Genomic DNA, 20,300 nt, shown 5'->3' with positions numbered 1-20,300 from the left:
CGTTGATGAATACCAAAGTTTTCGCCACGACAAGGCTTTGAGAAATTTATGCTGTTGTACATAAAATTAATGTAACTATATGTCTCTATGAAGAATGCTAAAGTATATAAAATAACCGAGGTGAGAAACAAGCGTCGTTAAAATTTTTAATAGCATGACTATCGACATCTGACCTTTCCACGCGGCATGTGCTAATAAATGGATCTAATGGGCTTTTAATTATTCGCCTTGGATTCGTAAAAATACATAATTTTTGTTTTCTTTGCGTTGATTTATCAGAAGGTTGTGTCATTGTAATTCTATATTTATCGACTTGTAAAAATTAATAAAGACACACACGCGTGACAATGAAAAAAAAAAAAAAAAAGACTCGGTGTTAGCGAACAGATCAAAATGTCTGTAGCTAGTTACAATGACATTGGCAAGGACATCGAGATATTACAACGTTACATTAATAGCGATTATCATCGGCATTTCTTTTTTTCTCATCGAAAGACCGGTAGCTAGAGGTCGGTAGCCGGAACACTGTAATTATCACCCCTAATTATCGATGCCTCCGAAGATAAGATCGAAGAAAGGACTACGGGGAGTGAAAGAGGAAGTCCTTCGAGAGGACTTGGCTAGCTACGTAGCCCCTTTTTCGCATTAGCCAATAGGGTGACCGCAGTGTTTCGTCTCGCAGTGGACCCTCTCAGAAATAAATCAATTAAGCCGATGCAGGCTCAAAAGGCACCGTCATCGTCATCGATTTCGCTCCTGAATGCGTTGAAAATAATCGAGGTAGATTGCGGAAATTTCGGGCGACGTAAATTCGTCGGCGAGAGAGTTTAATGAAGAACAGTTTCGTCGTCACATCACGTTTGAGACATTAGTTACGATAATTATAGCGAATCGTTCCTCATTTGCGCTTGCGCTGTTTCACGCCGCTTTGCTTCGATACTTTTGATTATTACTTAAGATTTTGTGACGTTATCTAATAAAAACGCCCTATGATTATTCGTGAACTCAGCACCTAATTTACAATCATTTACATATCGCGCGTACAAGCTATACTTGATAACGTTATGTTTTCTTGCGACGATCACCGATCCTGCTAACGGTGCGAGACGGTGAGAGCGTGGACCGTTCGACGACAGGTGATGCATGCCGTGATACGCCGGCAAGAAAGTGTGGCTTAATAGACGTTGAAGAATGAAATGGCATAAGAAGTTCAATATTGGCTTCTTCATTATCGGCCTTCTCCAGCGCTAGACATTGCGTAAGCTGTTTTATATATATGTATATATATAAATAATTAGTTATTACCGATACCGTAAGCCGATTTTTCTGAGTAGGAAATGATTGAAAATGGTATCGGAATTTCCATGACCTCAGCTTTTTGCCAGCTGTTATCTTCGGCTCGTACCGTAAACGTGTCATAAAACACGTGACACAAGATGAAAACGGAGATGGCCTGCATTCGAGGATCCACCGAGCGATAATCAATTCATGCTTCTCCGGCGAGGAGTGGAAAGAACGAAGTGCAATGATTTGCTTGCGCGGACACACCCGCCCTGGAACTTCGGTTCCTCCATGAATTTTTCGGGACGTTGCCCAATTCCCAGCTGCGTCCTATATGAGATTTGCCCCGGGCATACGAGATTTTTTTCTCTCTCGCCCCGTTTCCCCCAGGCCGCGGTCATCTTTTTTTCTTCTCTCCGCTCCGTTTCGGTCACTCGCGATTCTCGCCTCCTAGGCTAGCCTAAGTTAATATTAATGGGGATATTTATGGCGTTGGGTCAACAGCGGTCGCGAATCGAACCACCGCCAGTGCGTTAGAGAGCCACTGATAAAAGGAAATCTGAAAATGCTATGATTTATGAGCCTGATTTTCCCTCCCCTTTCCTCTCCCGCGCCGTCTCCGATGTCTTTCGTATCGTATCGGGTTCTCAAACGCTGAATAAGTTATTGCAGCAAGAGGGCGGATGCTGCATTCTTATTTTGCACTGTGTGTTGCGAATAGGTATGTACATAGTACAACTATGTGCTTCGAATGAGAGATGTTCAATGAGAATGGAGAACCTTCATGTGTTTTCGAGAGTATTTTCATACTTTATATAAGTTGATAGCGAATTCGATTGGACGCACTAGTGCATGTTAAAGCTATTGTACACTGATTTAATCTGTGTAAAAGTAAAATGAAAATATTTTGAATTATAAAATATAGACTTTACTTGACAACACAATAAAATGTATTGAGGATTTCATGGTTTAATTAATTTTTATATTTATATTAAACATATATTTTTGTGTCAATTTGTATACGACAGTTTTAATGTGCACCAGTCGCACTGAGTGCATCAAATTGAATTCGCTGTGAGATTTTTTTAAAATAGTGATAGACGCAATTATATCAACTGGGTTATGTCAAAAGCGTGCTCGAAATAGGGAGCGTCGATTTAAAATCCAAGGTCGATTTCCGTGTAGTGTGTGTTGTGTTTCCTGTCCACTTCAACCTTTCGCCCTCGCAATGGTAACAACTAAGCTTCTGTTTGTTGATACTGATGGTTCGCTGTGGCCGGCCAACCCACCGTCGCGTCGGCGGGTTTAGCTTTCGGCTTCTCGGTGGCCTCTGCTTCTCTTCGTCAGTCGTCCTTCTCGATGTGTCCCCTCTCTTCCTGCCCCGTCTCTCGTCTCGTCTCATCTCGTCTCGTCTCGTTTCGTCTCATCCCGTCCCGTCTCGTTTCGTCTCGGCAGATGACGTGAGGAAGAGCTACTCTTTTCGCAGAGGGACATGTGGCGGCTCCTGAATGAGGGCCTCCTGCCGCCAGAAAGAGAGCACACTTTATTACGTCGGTCTCGAAGTATTTCACTCCCGACGTCCATGAATTCCATGTACTCCTCAGTGGTTCAATTAATCGAATTTCGATAGACGTGATGCTTCGTAGATGTTTTGAGATCAGTCTTTTCAAGAGACAAATTTTCTAAAATACTTCTCGAAGAATTTAAACTATATCTCCAATTCATATCTTTATCAAATGTAAATAAAATGTCTATATGAGTCTTCACGGTTATTGATGCATAAATAATGTATTTAAATTCTTCGAGAAGTAAATTTAAAAAAAATTCATCTTTTGAAACAAAATATAGACATTTTATTTACATTTAATTTATTCTTGGAGCCACAAAATTTTTTTTAAATCAATTTTATACTTCACATTTAACGTTATTTTAACTTCATACTATAAATCTTTCGGAATGAGGGAAATTGAATACTCGCCCGTTGCGGGATTGTTATCACTCATAAGGCTAATCAAGACAGATCGAAATAGTGAAAGGACAAGACTCGGTTACACGGGCTTCCGTGGAAGCTTTCTTTCATCCCGCATTCGGAGTGCGTGGAGTTACGGAGAGATATTTATGGAAACGCGTACACGTGTTCCCACATACGCTTCGGTTCTATGTTTGGCCGCGCGGCTAACCCTGAATTTCGTCGCTCCCTCTTTATGGCGCACGCACTTGCGAGCCGTGCGGTATGCCAGCCTCTACAGGTTGCTCTTTCGAACAAGTGGTCTTGGGTGCGTGCCGATAATACCGGACACGTGGATCTCGTTAATCTCAACCGCGAAATACTTCAAAACTCTTGCATGGACCACAAAGTCCTCCTCTCAATACGATTTTTTTATTTTAAAAGTTCATCAAATTATTGTGACACACGGTTCCCATATATTGACACTACTTTATTGTTCAAGATATAATTAAGAATGATTCTTTTTCGTGATTTTGTTTAATAATTTAAATATTAATTAAAAAAAAACAAAAGTATATCATATCTACACATACATTTGTTCGATAAAAACTGTTAGAACTATACTAAAAAGAAATTTTTTTATTGGTAGATTGTTAGAAAAAATTGGTGTTTAAAGAAATTTTCTAATTGTATTAAATTTTCTAGAATACGATTTATGCTGCGATAAGCTAAGAAATATCGAAATGGAGAGGACATAACTTTAAATTTAGTCTGTAGCAGCGTGTGATCGAATTAGCAGACAAATCGTATGCGAAGGCGTTTCACTATCGTAGATGACATGGAGAGTGGTCGGTCCATGCGGGGCCAACCGGACAATCCATTCTATAAGCGTGTGTGTCGCCTTTCGCTACCTCGAGAGAAGGAAGATTTGTTCCCTAATGTAGTCACTGAGCCTCGGGAACGACTCGGAGGGGTTTGCAAGTAGGCGTCTAGAAAGTGAGTAATGCTCACGACAAACGCAGCCCCCATGAGGTCTAGTGTGGTAAGGGAGGAAGAGAGTCTGACAGAAAGAGAGAGAGAGAGAGAAAGAGATGCGAGCTTCGTAGGGGTTGGCCCGAGAGAAGATCCCTGCAGATAGGGTGCTAAGCGACACGCTAAGACCACCCTGGACTATCCGAGCGTTTCCTCGAGGGGTGATTCCGCCGTTCTACTCTGTCTCGCCGTCTTCATCTATCTCTCTCTTTCTCTTGCTCGTAGCCGCGGGACTAAATCGCGCTCGCGATCTCTAACGCTCTGCAATTTGCCAGTTCTCCTTCCCTTCTACGTTACTTTGAGCGGAGGATACCGTATCGGGGGGAATAGCGAGCCTGCCGTTGTTAGAATCGATGCGCAACTGAGAAATAATAAATATCGCAATATTTATTGATTTTGAATTGAATTTTTATGTTTTGTTTATAGATGATACGTATATGTATAATCTTGTATTTCAATCGTCTCTGAAGTCACAATTCGAGTTAATGTCTTACAACATTGAGGTTACAAACATTATATTTTATTACTGCATGACTTATTTCTCGACGTGCACATATTTGACATTTACTCGGTAGAAATCCTCGCGCAACGCGTGATCGACGTGTTGCTCAATTTCGATGAGTCGGGAAGCGCAGCAACGAACACGACGGTAAAGAGGACGGTGCCCGGTGATGAAGGCGGTCTTTGTCCCCGGCGGAAGCATGGTCCGTTCTTTATATGGACGTTGTGGCCTAAAGTGCCGCGTCCGATGGTTCATTCGCCCGATTGGCAACATATCTCCTCCTATGTTCTCCAGTTTAGGCAGTAATCCATATTACATATCATTCTAGCTACGAATTGATCACGAATTCTTATCTCTGTCATTACTGATACTTGTACTTCGGTCTTGTGCTCTTCCACTATTTCGCAAATTTCAAAGAAAACTGCAGCGTAGCTGCAACAATTTAACATGGATTATAGATCGAAATGCAAACGGTATTTAGATATTGTCAAAATAGAAAACTTATAGATATTATAATATAAAATAAAAACTGTATTTTTTTGCGAAGGAAATTTCCTAAAAAAATATTAAAATATACGTATTTTGATAATCACATATTACATAAATATATTTGCAAAAATGACTTGAATATTCTGGATTATGAAAGCTGCAAAATCTGTGATTTATTCTATTTAAGCGATAAGTTTTTATTGATCAATTATTGCATGTTAAGTGTTCAGATTTATACATATTAAATGAGTAAAATTTGTTAAATTGTTTCATCAACAAGTATGTATATGAAATTGATACGACAGTCTTCATGTTTAACGTTTGGAGATCGCATAACGTTCAGTGCTGTGTCAGGTCTCTGTCGGGATTTAGGTCAAACTTCATCGTGTTATAAGGAATGGGTTGGAAAAAATCCAGAAACGAGCGAGTGTTGGCCTAGCCCGTTATCCAATCGAGCGGAAAACTCATCAGTCACTTCTCACACAACACCTCCGCAATGTCAGTGACCGTCTAAAAAGCGCCCCTCCCCGCCTAATCTCCACTTCCTTTTCTCTCTCTATCGTCTACAGTCCTCCTTTCTCTCTCTACATCTTTTTTCCTTTTATGCTTTACGTTTATATCGGCGTCACGTTCGCGCTATCATGCTGCGATGATAGATATCCGGAATTACATTCGTTGTTTTACGAGAATCATCGATATCTTGTGTAACGGTAAAGGAAGATAATAAAAAATAAAAGAAATGCATTTCTTGTACGTTTTGTTTAACATTCATTTAGATATAATTTAGATTAAGGGTGATGTTGTCCTGGAATTCCTAAAAGACACCTTGCAGTTGTGTTGAACGTTTTGCTTGTATTTTATGACTGTCGGCAGGGCCACTGCATCTTTTCCATAGCCGGTAGACGTAGAAAGGGACAGTATTAAGACATTCGCCACGTAACGGCTCCGGTCTACCGAAAAGCGTAGCCCTTGAAAATAATTTGAATAATTACCGACAAGTTTTTCATCGAGGATGCTAAACAGCTGTAATCTGCCGTCTTCCTCGGCCCTTCGTGGAACGAAAAACAATGCGAAGTGCCCTTAATTTACTTAAAAGACCTTCGGAATGCTGTTTTTTTTTTTAACCACGCCCGTTGACAATGCTTACCTTAGATTACCTTCGTTTTCATGATTATACTAAATATAAAATAATTCCGACTTTACAACACATTAAAATTACATTCCCATGTTTCTATACATTGATTTTATAAATAGATGAATGAAGACGAGTTTTTTTTTATAACTCGTATGTATAATTACGTCATAATAAATACAAAAACAAATGTTTACAATTTCGAAGGCGTATTCGGATAATTTATAAATATAGTCGATGTCTTTTGTCATATTGGGACAATTCTTAGCGGGACGTTCCTAGGTTCAAATATTAACAGACGCGTTGCTTGGAATCCCGTGGAGCACGTACGGTTTCTATTAAAGACAAGATACTCCCTTTTCGCAAAACACGCGAGTGCCAGTGGGGATGACTCGAAGCAAGCCCCGGTAATAATTCCTCCGTCGAATTAGCGCCATAAGTTTGGCGCCGCGACAGCCACGGAGACAATATTAATCTACTTTGAATTTATGCACTCCGCGGTTTTCCACCGACCTAGCTTGTATTAAGTCTTCCCGCAGCTTTTTCCCGTTTTTCCATCAAAATCTCTTCTGACGTAAAAGTTTTTTTTGAAAACGAATGAATTGAGATATTAGTAGAAGTTTCATTTTAATTCCTGTTAGTCGATCGCAAATACTTAGATTTTATAAATAAATATATCATTCATAATTCGTATATATTTTAACACGGATTTTGTCCAGAGTTTTTATTTTTTTTTTCTTAATTGTAAATATTTAGAAATGTATGTGCAACACGTTTTTTGTTTTTTTTTTTAGAAAAAAAAATACGATTTGAAAAAAATTGAACTTTTGATTAAAAACTGTAGAAGCTAGATATACTAAGAGAATTGCCGTTATGTCGGTTTATTAACTCTGTGGCTCGTACTATTAAGACGTGGTTGAGCAAGCGGAGAAGGAGGTAAGATTCACCCTCTCCGTGCAGACAGATAAATAACTCAGGACAGCCTGGGAATAACTTAAGACTTCTACTCTAATGATACTTGAGTAAATTCAAAAGATACTCGTAGTGATAATGCTTGATATTCTGTGTGTGTTATGCCTTTATGTTTGAAATATATATATCTATATTTAATGATATATATATATATAGATACTTCTACAAAATTATGTACAATAATTAAAAAAGAGAAAAACAAATTTGTGATATTTTATTTAATGAATATTTTTTTTCATATCAATTATGATTAATTTGAAGCACTAATCTCGTAAATTATCTACAATGTTAATTAACGAATTATTCTTCAATGAAATAAGACATATATTCATCTGATTTAATTATTTAGTATGATTACAAGATATTTCTATGTTTTTTTTATGATTAAACTCTAATAATAATAATAATTTTTTATATGTATCTATTGATAATTTCTGCGTCTATACTGTTTTCTGGATCTTTTCTTTTCGATCCCAAACATCCCAGCAAAAAGTCGTGCGCATTCGCTCTTTAAAGCGACGTTAGAAACACGTAAAGCATGCGATAGCCCGGTATCTCGATCTTCGCGAAGGAAAAAGCGCGCATTGCAGCCGTACCTTAAACCGTGCATTAACCTGGAAATAAACGGGGTGCCGTTCGACGTAGCACATACATTATGCGCCGAACTGCGCCGCGTTCCAGTACTTTGCTGCATCTTCGCGAGACGTCAGCTCGCGTCCGTGGCATTTCTCTCGATGAGTCCCGGCCGGAAAAAAAAGTTTTATGTTAAAGCCGAAGACCGCGGGACTGGGCTCACTGCCGGGGATTAAGACATTCTCGGGCTAATAATTTTCATGCCTGGCCATGAAATGTTTTGTCCGTGTCCGCCTTGCTTTTCTTACGCATAATTCACGCCTAACAAAAAGCCGCGGGCGTGTGATGCGTGTCGCGCTAGTTCACAAAAATCAACGCCCGAATCAGGCGACAATTAAACGACCCTTCTTCGCTCGTCAATGAGCGATTGCGACGATTTTCAGATAGATCCGCGAGATTTTCTGCGGACAATAGGTGTCAGTCGGGGAGAACGTAATGCCTGGAGGTGCACGGTTCGAGCCTCGAGTCTACAATTATGAGCCATACCACGTCGGGGCGAGCCTCATAACGAACTCACTATATTGCCGAGCATTTCAAAACTGGCCTTATACCCATATAAAGAGAACGCTCTTTACCTGGTTTCTCCCTTCCTTCGTTCTCCTCTTTACGTGCTCTCGCCGTGGCCAGTGAGAGACGAGAGGAAATGTGCCAGAGATAGGAGGCGAGAATAACGTTTGGCGATGAAAAAAAGGAACTTCGGGGAATTCGTACCGCAGAGACTATGCACTCCCGCTGTCAGTGGTCTCGATTGAAAGCGTCGACGATGATGTTGGAATAGATGATGTAGCTTCATAACGCTAAGCGATCGCTATGACTACACTGAGAAAAATGGTCTGGTTGGATTAAGTAGTAATTCTAGTGGAAAATGAACAAATCAGAATTTTCTGGTTAAGTCTATTAGAATTCTAATTGAGATAATTAGAATTCTGATTAATATAATTGTTCTGGTAAAAATAAGAATTCTAGTATATATATATATAGATTTTACCAGAAATATTGTATCAAACAGAATTATTCCGGTTATCTCAACTAGAATTCTAATAAATTTAACCAGAAAATTCTGATTCGTTCATTTTCAACCAGAAATTTTTTTCAGTGTATGGTTCAAAATTATTGACGAAGAATTTTGCGCAGTCCCGCTAATTGAGACAGTCAAAAAAAATTTTTTAAATTAATTTTAAGAAATTTTTTTAGAATTCTTTGTTGATACTAATATTTCCCATTTAATTTGATATTTTAGCAATATAAAAGTTTTACTATTATTAGATTTACACGTATTTATTTTGTTATATACTCTAAATTTTAATTAGTAGATGATCATTGATATCAGTCCCAAATATGCCATTGGATAATCAATGAAATTCAATTGAAAAAGAAAAAAAATTTGAGCATTATATACTTAATTAAAATACCGATATTTACAGGTCAGTTCCAATACCATTAAATGTTTATATACACTAAGACGAGGTTAGGAATTCCACGTTTCATTTTTTAATTGAATTTCTGATTATGAATCACTGACCCAATGACATACTTGGGACTTATATCAGTGATTATCCACTGATTCAGATTTAAAGAGTATCTATTAGTTTGTTTAGCGTAAAGGCTCGATTCATTTTCATTTCACTTTCAAATATTTTTCAAGTATCGATAGACTAGGCACAGAAAAGTCTAGAAGCTTTTATTGGGCAAACGCTGCAACTTCACGCCACGATTGTACTTTACACTACTTACCCCTAATCGGTCTTGCTTTATTTTCGTAACCGCATTGTATATTCACTTTGCCTTTGACTATCCGCTCCGGTCGCCGCGATCTCTCGTCGTGGCGAATCTCTGGGATCATATACTTGAAAATAAATCACATTGCACAGAGGATGCTGCGGCCGGCAGGAAACATCGACCAGATGTTAGTCGCTGTACCGACGTCGCGCGAGACACGTGTGTCCAAGTCATTGGAGAGAGAGATGACACCCGCTATATTTAGTTCTATGGGAAAAAGGGGTTACAGAGACGTAATCACACCTACGCGTGTGCTGCTCACTCGAATTCCCATACCTACTTTTTAAGCGATTAGAAATTCTTTTTTTTCTTAGCATGATGTATGTAACTACATATCCAGTATATAACCAGTTACAGTTCTTTTTATTATAGGCTTGATCCCATTAAAGAACGATATCAGATTTAAACTAATTAATTAATTAAGTGATATGTGACAAGTGAGATTATCCTCGATATCGATGCCTCATGTAATGAATTATAAATATTTATTTGTTAATTTACTTTTTTACGCGTTTAAAAATTAAATAAGCGATGTAGGAATGTTTATTTTACTTCCGTGTCTTTTTATGCGTTGTTCTATGCTTAGTGTGCAATAACAATAATATTATTTTGCGTTGTAATGCCGTAATATGAACCGTACGTATCGTAATAGTTTACATTTACACGAAATGTAGTCGTATAATTATATAGAGGGACGCAGATTGGTGGATCACATATGCTTCGAGAAGACGCGTGGGAAGACGCTGTTATAGCCGTTGGCAGCTGTTCACACGTGTATCCGATGCTTAAATTTAATGCGGATTGTCTTTTGTGTCTTCAACGTCCAAATGAAACAATATAAAAAAGTTTCGTTTGGTATTATATCTAGAGATATTCCGATATAATCGGTATTTTGAAATATCGTATCATTATATCCCTTTTGATATTTGATATTTGCATCGAAATTTTTAATTTCCGTATCGTAGCATATCGGATCTGGAACGTAGATATCAATTGATTCGATACGAAGGTTGTATTTCCAAAATTCAACCGCATAATAAGGATGTCAATTCGGGGACAGTTTACGACATCGCGATCAACGTCATCATGAATGAAATTAAAAGAAATTTTATGTTTCACATTATCTTTGTTAGTTGATAGACTTATATGTATAAAATGACGAATATGTATTGTATAAAATGTATAAATGCATAATTTTTTATTCTCATCAATCTTTCTCCCATTCCCATTTGTGTATATATAAATTTACTAAAATATTTATTATTTTATTGATAAATTAGTGAATATTTACCTAGTGATTTTTTAAAATTTTTCTTTAAAATCGAAAGTTCGTGCTTTCCGCACGTCTCTATATAATAAAACATGCAAAAAAGTAACGATATTCCCGAATATCGAATCATTTCCAATCAATATATTGCCGTGTCAATATTGCGTATTTCGATTCATATTGATACGAAATATCGATAGTCTATGCTTCTCCGCACATCCCTAATTATATCACTTTAATTAAGAGTCAAATTATTATTTATTACGAGTCACAAGTGCATATACCATATACAGATATTTATTATATGTTAAAGAATGTACATTGCTCTGACGTTTTAAAGCTAATTAGCAGCAAATAATTTATAATAAAAATGAGAATTTTGCTATTACGACTGTTATTAGTAATGTATCACGAACATTTATGATTTCAGATTGATGCCCCAGTAGAAAATGAAACCGATGTCGAATCCGATATCCACAATATAGATTCTTCATCGCCAGAGAAAGGCTTCAAGGGTGAGTAAAAACACAATTTTTTAATCTATTTTCCTTTTTTTCTTCTGAATGGATGTTCTAAGGATATATAGAGTATATAGTGCATGTGTGCGCATATATTTATTTAGTATGTCGTAAGATGTGAATTAAGTTTCAAGATTACTCGTGGCGTTATATATTAGTTCGAAATTATGATTACTCATTGCTCTCGTTTGAGACACGATGTGCGCAATTATGTGACTCGGGATAAGTAAGATGATAGTTACGATATGCAGACATATATCATTTATAATACTATAATTTCGCGAAAAAGCGGAGATTTCTCTCGCATAGCCGGAGAATCGAAGGCGACGAGAATCTCCGGCGGGAAGCTGAAATTAAGGCATTCGTCGTGGATACATATACACCGTATATACGAACGAAGCCAATCCACTTAAGGCGCCTCATCTCTCCTTCACCCCCTTTGCTCGCGCCAGGGGTGGTCGGCAAGGTTTTGTTCTCGAACAAAAATCTGACAAATATGCCGCGATTTGCCGAAGAATGGAGGCGAAGTGCACCATCCTCGCCTCGTTTCCCTCCCTGGCGGAGTAACTTCCACCCAGGGTCCAAGCAACCCACCCTTCACCCTTTTCCCTTTCTTATTCTCTTCCGTTCTCTCTTAGATTTCCGTCCTCTCTTGCCGATCCCTCGTCTTCTCCTTTTAAGAGACGGAGGAGGAAGAGGTAGAGGGCAAACGGTGACTCTTAAATTACTTAGACCGAACAAAATGTAACAAATGACTGCGAATCGAGCCACTTATGCGATATTGGCCCATCACTACCATCCACGTATATTGATACGTCGCATTAGGGCTAGTCGACACCCTTCGCCATGCCGACTGACTATCTCTCCGTTTCCTGTGTTTCGTTTCCGAGAAGAAAGAGCTTTCGTTAGGGGCTTCATTCGCTGTGCAAACAGACTATCCATGATCCGACTTGTTCTCGTTAAAAAAACTTATTTTCGCTAATTCGCTCTGAGTCTCATGATTTTCCAATGTGTTCGAACGAGATGAACGATGCACTCGATCTTTAAAAAATAATGGAAGAGAGTGTAAAGCAGCCGCTGTTCTGGAGAGTTTCTCACGAAAGATCTGCGGTTTCGAGCCCTCGCCGAATATCAGCTTCTCTTTTCCTGCCCGCGCGCGCTCCTCGCCGAGTCCTTTCGTTATTAATGGTTTTCGCGAACTAGGTTCATTAAGGAGCTCACGAAACTCCACGGCGCATTCATGAGAGCGCCACCCCTTCCAGTTCTCACGGGATGAGGGGTAGATGTCGGGTACGCGCAAAGTGTCGAACGGGATGCTCGTGTAAATTAGTATAGCATATATATTATCTTCACGCCCTTTTTCTTAGTTTGTTTTTGAAGTATTTTTACCACTGCCATTTTTTCAGACTAATATAATATCAAATGATGACATATATTCTTGTTTCGAAAAATGTTGTATTGTTACTTCTACTTTGTAATCTTTTATGTTTCGAGAAATGACAAACGATTACATGAATATTTTATATACTGAATGTAACCTTTTTTTTCGTCTATTTCTTTAATATTATAACATTAAAAAATGAACATTCTAAGTAATATTAAATATTTTACGCTTTACTTCATGTTACGTCAATGTGAGAATTATTATGATTATTATGAAACTTATTTAACAATAAAGATAGCAAAACATTCTTGTTAAATAAAGCCGTCTTTTGCGAAAGCGGATATTGAGAAAAAAACGCGATAGTTTGATGAATTTGTAATGAAGACATTAACGTATTCGTTAATTGCTCACGCTTGCAAAAGTAGAAGCAAAGGGCGATGCACCTGTTAACTAGTGCGTTCAATCACGCGCATTGGACCCCGGGGCGCGGATTATATGCGACAAATTACGTAAAAAAAAAAGAAGGCATCACCTTCCCTGATTTTTTCTCCAGCTCTTTCATCATTTCCTTCGGCACAGGCTGGAATTATGCTAGAGCACGAGGTAATGCAATAATAAGTATAAGTTAGCCAGAAAATCAGGTCCTATGAGAATGAAGAAGACGATGAACGAGTGAGCGAGAGAGAGAGAGAGAGAGAGAGAGAGAGAGAGAGAGAGCCAGCCAGCCTCTTCAGTATCTGTTGACTTTATCATCCAGGACGAGCCCTGAGCATGTCGTTTGAAAAGAGATAATAATAATATTTTTACAATACTAATAAAAAAAATATAAGAATAATAGACATTTTCAGTAATAGATATTTTTATCGATTATACAGGGTATCCCATTTTATACCTTCTTATGTCCCTCCGAATCATACAACTTTATACCTTCTTATCTCCCTCCGAATCATACAACTTTTGTTTGAAACATTTTTCCGTATCTACCATGGTTTTCGAGAAATCTTAATGCATTATTTAAAATGGGACACCCTGTACAAGTCAGATCCGTTTGCATCGCAATATATTTCTCGAAGATCCTTAATGTTCTTGAACGGTGCGGACATTCGCACACGCTGCACTGTCTCGGCTTTATTGGTACGTATGTGAATGCGTCGTGATAGCTGACGGAGAGCTCAGAATTGCCCGTGGAAATTCATCTCGTTCGTGGACCCGACATGGCGTAAACGCGTCGACCGCTCGCACGTAGAGCAGCGACTTGGAGGCCATCGCCGCTCTTTTTTGCTATTAGCTAAGTATACCGCCTCTGGCTTATGTTAAGCCTCGGTAATTATTTGTCACAGTCAGCTACGACGAGAGACAGACAGAAGAAGACGTGACGAGGCAAGGGCGAAGGGGAGACTTTCTCTCTCGGCTCTTTAGCACGATAGAAAAGAGTCTCATTGATCGCAGTACAATTAATTCTCTCTTTCTACATCTTTACGTTTTTTCTCTTCTTTGTTTTTAAATTTTTTTTTTCATTACGTATCATGAAAATCACTGATTAATTAGGCTTCTTTAATTGGCTATAGATATTTTATGAATGAAATAATGAATTTGCTATACGTTGAATATTTGATAAATTATAATGAATTTAAATTATATACTTCATAAAAGTATTATAGTGCATTAAAAACGCATTTTTATTAATTTATATAATTTATAACACGCCCTTCGAAACAAATCATTTAATTTTGAATACATAGTCGTGCAATGTAATTTACTTTTCCCTCGATTTAATTTTATATTACTTAAATATGTTTCAACATAGTCTTCATGACATTCCTTGGTATCATATAGCTTTAATCTCTTCTCGTTGCATTCTCATCCTGTTCGCATCCTGCAGCATATTTGTCCCTTTCGTCATTTTCGGCACGATTCTCATTCTTAATGTGATTTTAAGCAGCGCCACTACCAGATTAGAGCATTTCCGTGGCTGTGCTTGCAAATTATCTCTTTTACTTTCATTCGTCTTATCGTCTCATATGCTTTATTTCTACGAACAAAACATTATTAAGACAATTGTAAGACATGTTATTAAAATTCGTTAATTCTATCTTTTAGAGATGATTTATGTTTAATCTTACAATTTTTAAATATTCTTTCATTATGTTTGAAAAATATACTTTGTGTCTTTAGCTTATTTTACTTTACGAGGAATGCTCTTATCTTTTATTTTGCAATTGTTTTTGCAATTTTCTGCTCTAAATTAAGGAAGTTCTCGCGCTACTTCCTAGATCCTAGTTCCTTCCTACTCAATAGACAGTTTATTCATAATAATATGTAAAACAATTAAAATAATAAAATAAAAAGATTACTAACAGTATCTTATGCCATTATATATTGTTAATTTTATGTTACTAAATATTTTCAAAATGACAAAATAAAAGTTGTAAGGTGCTCATTTGATGTATACGCATCGTTCATTTGACATATATTCTAGCTTTTTTCATTGAAGAATATAAATTTCTTGTAAAGACTGTACGGTCAGTTTAAATGAAACTTTACGAGAATAAACTTAAGTGTTTATTTTATAATTATAACGATTTTTAAATTGCTGTCTTGTATGCAAGTATCTCAATTTAAAAGAGAATAACTACAGAATAAGATTATTCCTTCAATTTGTAATATAAAATTCTATAAATTTAGAATTAAATATCTTCAAAATGGTGTGTGTGTACGGTAAAAGTCAATTTTTTCTAGACATTACTGATATTATTAACTTTTATATTACATGTATATTATAGACTTGTCTTATATTTCATCAAACGCGAAAACCTCCCTAACGCAAAAAGAATCAGAATATTTAATTTCTGCTAGTAAGCGCTTTATTACGAATTCACAATCCGTACACGTCAACCAAAATCGCCCTTGCGTTTCCGCTATTACTCTAGGAAATCATTCTGTGGATAGATAAGAAAAGAAACGGACGAAAGGGTAGACTCTATTCTCCGCATAGCGTGCGGAAAAATGTTTCACGAGAATCAGTCATGCGTAAGGCGTTTCGTCCCACACATTTTGTCAGTCCGACATGTACAGACGAACACGTCAACAAATCATACATACGATCGTACATATACAAATCTTGATGGGATCCACCCTCTATGAAACAACGGAGCGAGCTTTGATCGACTCGCTTGGCTTATTTTCTATAAAGAAAATTCCCTTCAGACTAGAAGAAAGTTTACGCGGGGAAAATAGAAATAAAGAAAAAGAAAAGATAGAGAGATGAGTGAACAAAAAGTGATAATATATATATTTGGTTTTCTATACGGAAAAAATGTGACATTTAATATAATACGAACTTAATAGAAAGAACTTTCTGGAGAACTTGGATGCATGTCGTTGTATGTCGGAGATATTGAGCAAATATTTATTTTGTGCATGCTATATTGACACTTAACATTATTATTCTTACACGTTTTAATGAGAATCTTTTAATTATGTAATATTTAAGATCTCTTAGTAATGGAAATGTGAATGGAAATATGTTTATTTGTTAACACTGTCTTACTTAACCATGCTAATTTTCAGAAGGAACAGGCGTTGAGAGATGTGTATGATTTTCTGTAATATGTTGCTAATAATGAAAAATTAACAGCATTAAACCAATTAGATTAGTTATTAATTCTCTAGAGGCGAGTGTTGCATATTTACAATGTTTATTTTAAATTAAATTTGTGATAAATTCGAGGTTAATTTGGAATCTCTGCAGATTAATATATATAATTACGCAAATATGAAATGTAATGAAGCTTTATACCGTGTAGATTACTTACACTTAAGAATTGAAGAGGGAATTTATGTAGTGTATTGAACACTGAATATATACCTTATAGTATTTCTAATTGTCAGAAAAAAGCTGTACATCGATATATATCGATATATATATTGATAGAGTATACAACAATAAATTCTTCACTTGTAAGACATTTTTTAGCAAATCAGTAAAAAAAAAATTATTTTTTAATGATACGATACCGTTCCTAGAGAGTTAATAAATAGCAACGAAAAGTAGCGTTTCAGCCTTGGCAAGATTGAATGATATAAGTAACGCATGGTTGTCTTTGTAGTGTTTAGAACTCACACACTAGGCAGGCGCGGCGTTCGGATGCTTGATGACCGAAAACTGTCCTATTTATTTATTCTATGTTAAACGCGGTCGTTATTTACCTTTTAAGGTTTCTATGTGATTTTTGTTTCAGGAACGGAACTGGTGCCGAGCTGATCTGTATGAACATAATGTAGCCAATTTTTTCTAACATTTAATAATAGTTGATTTAACGCAAGATATTTTTATACACGATCTAGCTATACATATACATATAATGTATATATATCTCTACATATATATCTATTAAATATATAAATATTTGAGCTTTATGTACTTGTATATCCGTTACCGACACAAATTGTGGAAAAGAATATAATTCTATATGCTGTTGTATCTTTACAACTTATGCTATATGATTTTTTTGTTAAGAAAATAGTAATGAACAAATTTATAAAAGAATTGAAAATAGTGAAACAAAAAGCGTAAAAAGCTTGTTGATTTATTCATTAATAGTACAATATATTTGTAATTCATTAAAGTCTTGTGGATTGAAATAAAGTAGAAACACGGATATGCTTCCTCGGTTTATACATTTTCTCGATTTATACATTTGTTTATGATCAAAATTCTATTAACGGATAATATTCATTCCGAATGTATATAACGCGAAAATTTTAATGATAGTTTTATAGGTTATGTATTTAATTATATTCATTTATATAAATATATGGCTTGATAAAGTACGATTGTGATATTTATTGTTGCAGTGTTATGATTTCGCAGTTCGTACCTATATTGTGTTTATATGTAATTTTTTTACTCAAGCACATCCAGCACATTATTTCACTAAATAGCAACACGCTTTGCTGCATAATGGCAGACGAGAAATGAGTATTACGTAATTAATCTATATATATTATTATGTTAAATTATTTCTTTAAGTTGATCATATAAACAAAAATAGATGTTTATTTTATAATATATGCTCTATGATTTTTTTAAACATTTTTATATACAAGAAAAATATTCTAAATAATTTTTTAGTAATCGATTAGACATTGAAGCTGAAGATGCATAAATTTACATGAAATATTTTATTTTTTTAATGTAAATAAAGTAAACGAGAATTTACAGAAAAGATAATGAAAAATCGTACACATTTATTCTAATAATATAACAGGCAATAATGGCAATCTAAATTAAGCGGACTTACAAAATTCTTGAAGAATTTTTCTAAAACTCTACGATAGCTTGAGCGTGCGAGCAAGAAGAAGAGAAGACACAGGGTACGTATGTCTGTGTGTGTACGTGCGTTGGTCGCGCGTTAATTAGTTTGCAAGGAGTTTAAAGGCAAGCCTGGAAGGACTTCGTCAGGCTGCTAGGTGGTCCCGAAGCCTCGAGTCATCATTGCCTCATTTACTTCGTAAAACAATCTTGCCGGCAGTTCAATGGGCCTAACTATATCAAACTTGGCACCGCGTAATTAAACTTCCTTGTAAACCGGTCGAAAGGCAACAGGGTTTACGTGGCTAGTCGAATTTTGGTATGCGATATGAGATAATTAACAAATATTTGCGATTTCAAACCATGGAATCTATTTTACTATATATTTTTTTACACTTTATATACAATATTATATATTTTCTAAAAAATACAGTATACATTCAAGAGAATATTATAATTTTAGAAATGAATTGAAGTTAGAACACAGCCAATTGTCATTACAATAAGATTTAAAAAATAAAATTAAAAAATAAGCTTAATATGAAAATAAGGTCAAAGACCTTAATAAGATAATAATGAAATATTCTATGATGAAAGAGATAATTTTACAAATATGTTTATTTTTTGTGGTAATGTTTATATTTTTTTTATATGTATCGTAGCCTGAAAAGGAACGAAACGAGAGTAGCGTCATTTCTGCAACGAGGCAAATTCATACGAAATGCAAAAAGGACGCACAAGATCGCCTTTTGAAAAATCACTCTGGATTATTAGGGTACGCCAGATTTTCACCGTACGACCAATGTCGGGGGGTTAAGCTGCCGTTTTTACTGATTTTCTTTCTAATCCTTACAAATGTCAGGGTCATCAAGTTTTTTTCCCTAATTCGTATTGCGAACCGACCCGCATGAAAGCGTTAATCTTGACAGAACGGATCGTGGTTTTGTTTAGGAAATGCTTGTTAAACATTGTCGTATTATTAACAAGCGCGATATGGTACAACCGTAAAGTTGTTCGTTAATCTTATTAAAGCGCAAGAAACGAAGCGCACGGTATATCTTTGAATTACGCTGATACTGAAATTATTTTTTCCTGCTATTGCGTACCTTTCCGATTCTCGATTGACTAACTCTATAATAATCAGATCAGTCGTCACGGAAATACTATAGAGCTGCCATTCACTCTCGACCTCGGCCTCGACGAGCTTCTTTCTGTGAAGCTGAAAGGATCGTCCGAATTCAGCAGCAGTGAACCGTATGCTGTGTTACGTCGCGATTTCAGAGTCTGCGCGAAACTGGCACGATACACACGAGTGTCACTCTCTCTAATCTCTTTCCCGAGGACAAAACTATCTCCGTGGCGTAGACAATGGGGAGAATCGCTGACGAGTCAAGCGCAAACCCTTGAAATGACAAATGACAGGATGTATCCTAAATACACCGCTCTGCCGGAGTGTCCTATTTTCTTCGCTTCTCTTCAACGTTCATATATTTCTCTCGCATCTAGTTAGCGCAGTGGCTCAGTCGCATTACTTTAACGATAAATATTATGTCCATATCTTTGGTAATATTAAATTAATTAATATTTAACAACTATTTCTAGATCAGTAGATTTGTTATACTGAATCCCGCAGTAAAAATGTGGTCTTTCATAAATTTCAGCTGACATTAGGTAGATTTTATTTTATAAGTTTCACAAATAGCGTAAACAATTTGCACATAAAACAGTAATAGAAAATATAATTTTACTTGTATTGTATTGTCAAAAAAGTAATTTGAGAAATTATGTGTAATTTATATTTATAAAAAAAAATTTATGTATTTATGCACACGTATCTCGGCAGTTCATCGTTGTATCATTGTTATAAGTCGGTATGATTACATAAATACTAAAAACAGCTGTATATGGTAATGGAAAACTACTCGTTTCGTTATCCTGCTATCGTGTGCCTTCGCTTCAAGAAATTACTTCGGAGCGAGGTGAAGTCCGCGGAACTAACGCGATAGAAAAAAGTACGAGAACAATAATGAGACTCCTTTAAACGTACGC

At 36.3% G+C, this 20,300-nt stretch overlaps 1 protein-coding gene across 2 annotated transcripts in view; it reads left to right on the top strand.

The window, feature by feature from the left end:
- Window positions 1–17,272, top strand: part of LOC108721800 (ubiquitin carboxyl-terminal hydrolase 48) — a 56,488-nt gene extending 39,216 nt beyond the window's left edge. The window contains exons 17-18 of one of the 2 annotated variants that reach the window (XM_018446563.1): window positions 11,466–11,550; window positions 17,179–17,272. In XM_018446563.1, coding sequence (XP_018302065.1) covers window positions 11,466–11,550; window positions 17,179–17,201 — 108 coding nt within the window. In that variant the 3' untranslated portion in view covers window positions 17,202–17,272. Of the gene's footprint in view, window positions 1–11,465; window positions 11,551–13,362; window positions 13,431–17,178 lie in introns of those variants that run through there. The other variant, XM_018446562.1, reaches the window with a different exon arrangement.
- Window positions 17,273–20,300: the final 3,028 nt, after the last annotated feature.

This window comes from Mycetomoellerius zeteki, unplaced genomic scaffold (assembly GCF_001594055.1).
Source record: "Mycetomoellerius zeteki isolate Tzet28-1 unplaced genomic scaffold, Tzet1.0 scaffold182, whole genome shotgun sequence".
NCBI lineage: Eukaryota > Metazoa > Arthropoda > Insecta > Hymenoptera > Formicidae > Mycetomoellerius > Mycetomoellerius zeteki.
This window is presented reverse-complemented; position numbering and strand designations above follow the sequence as displayed.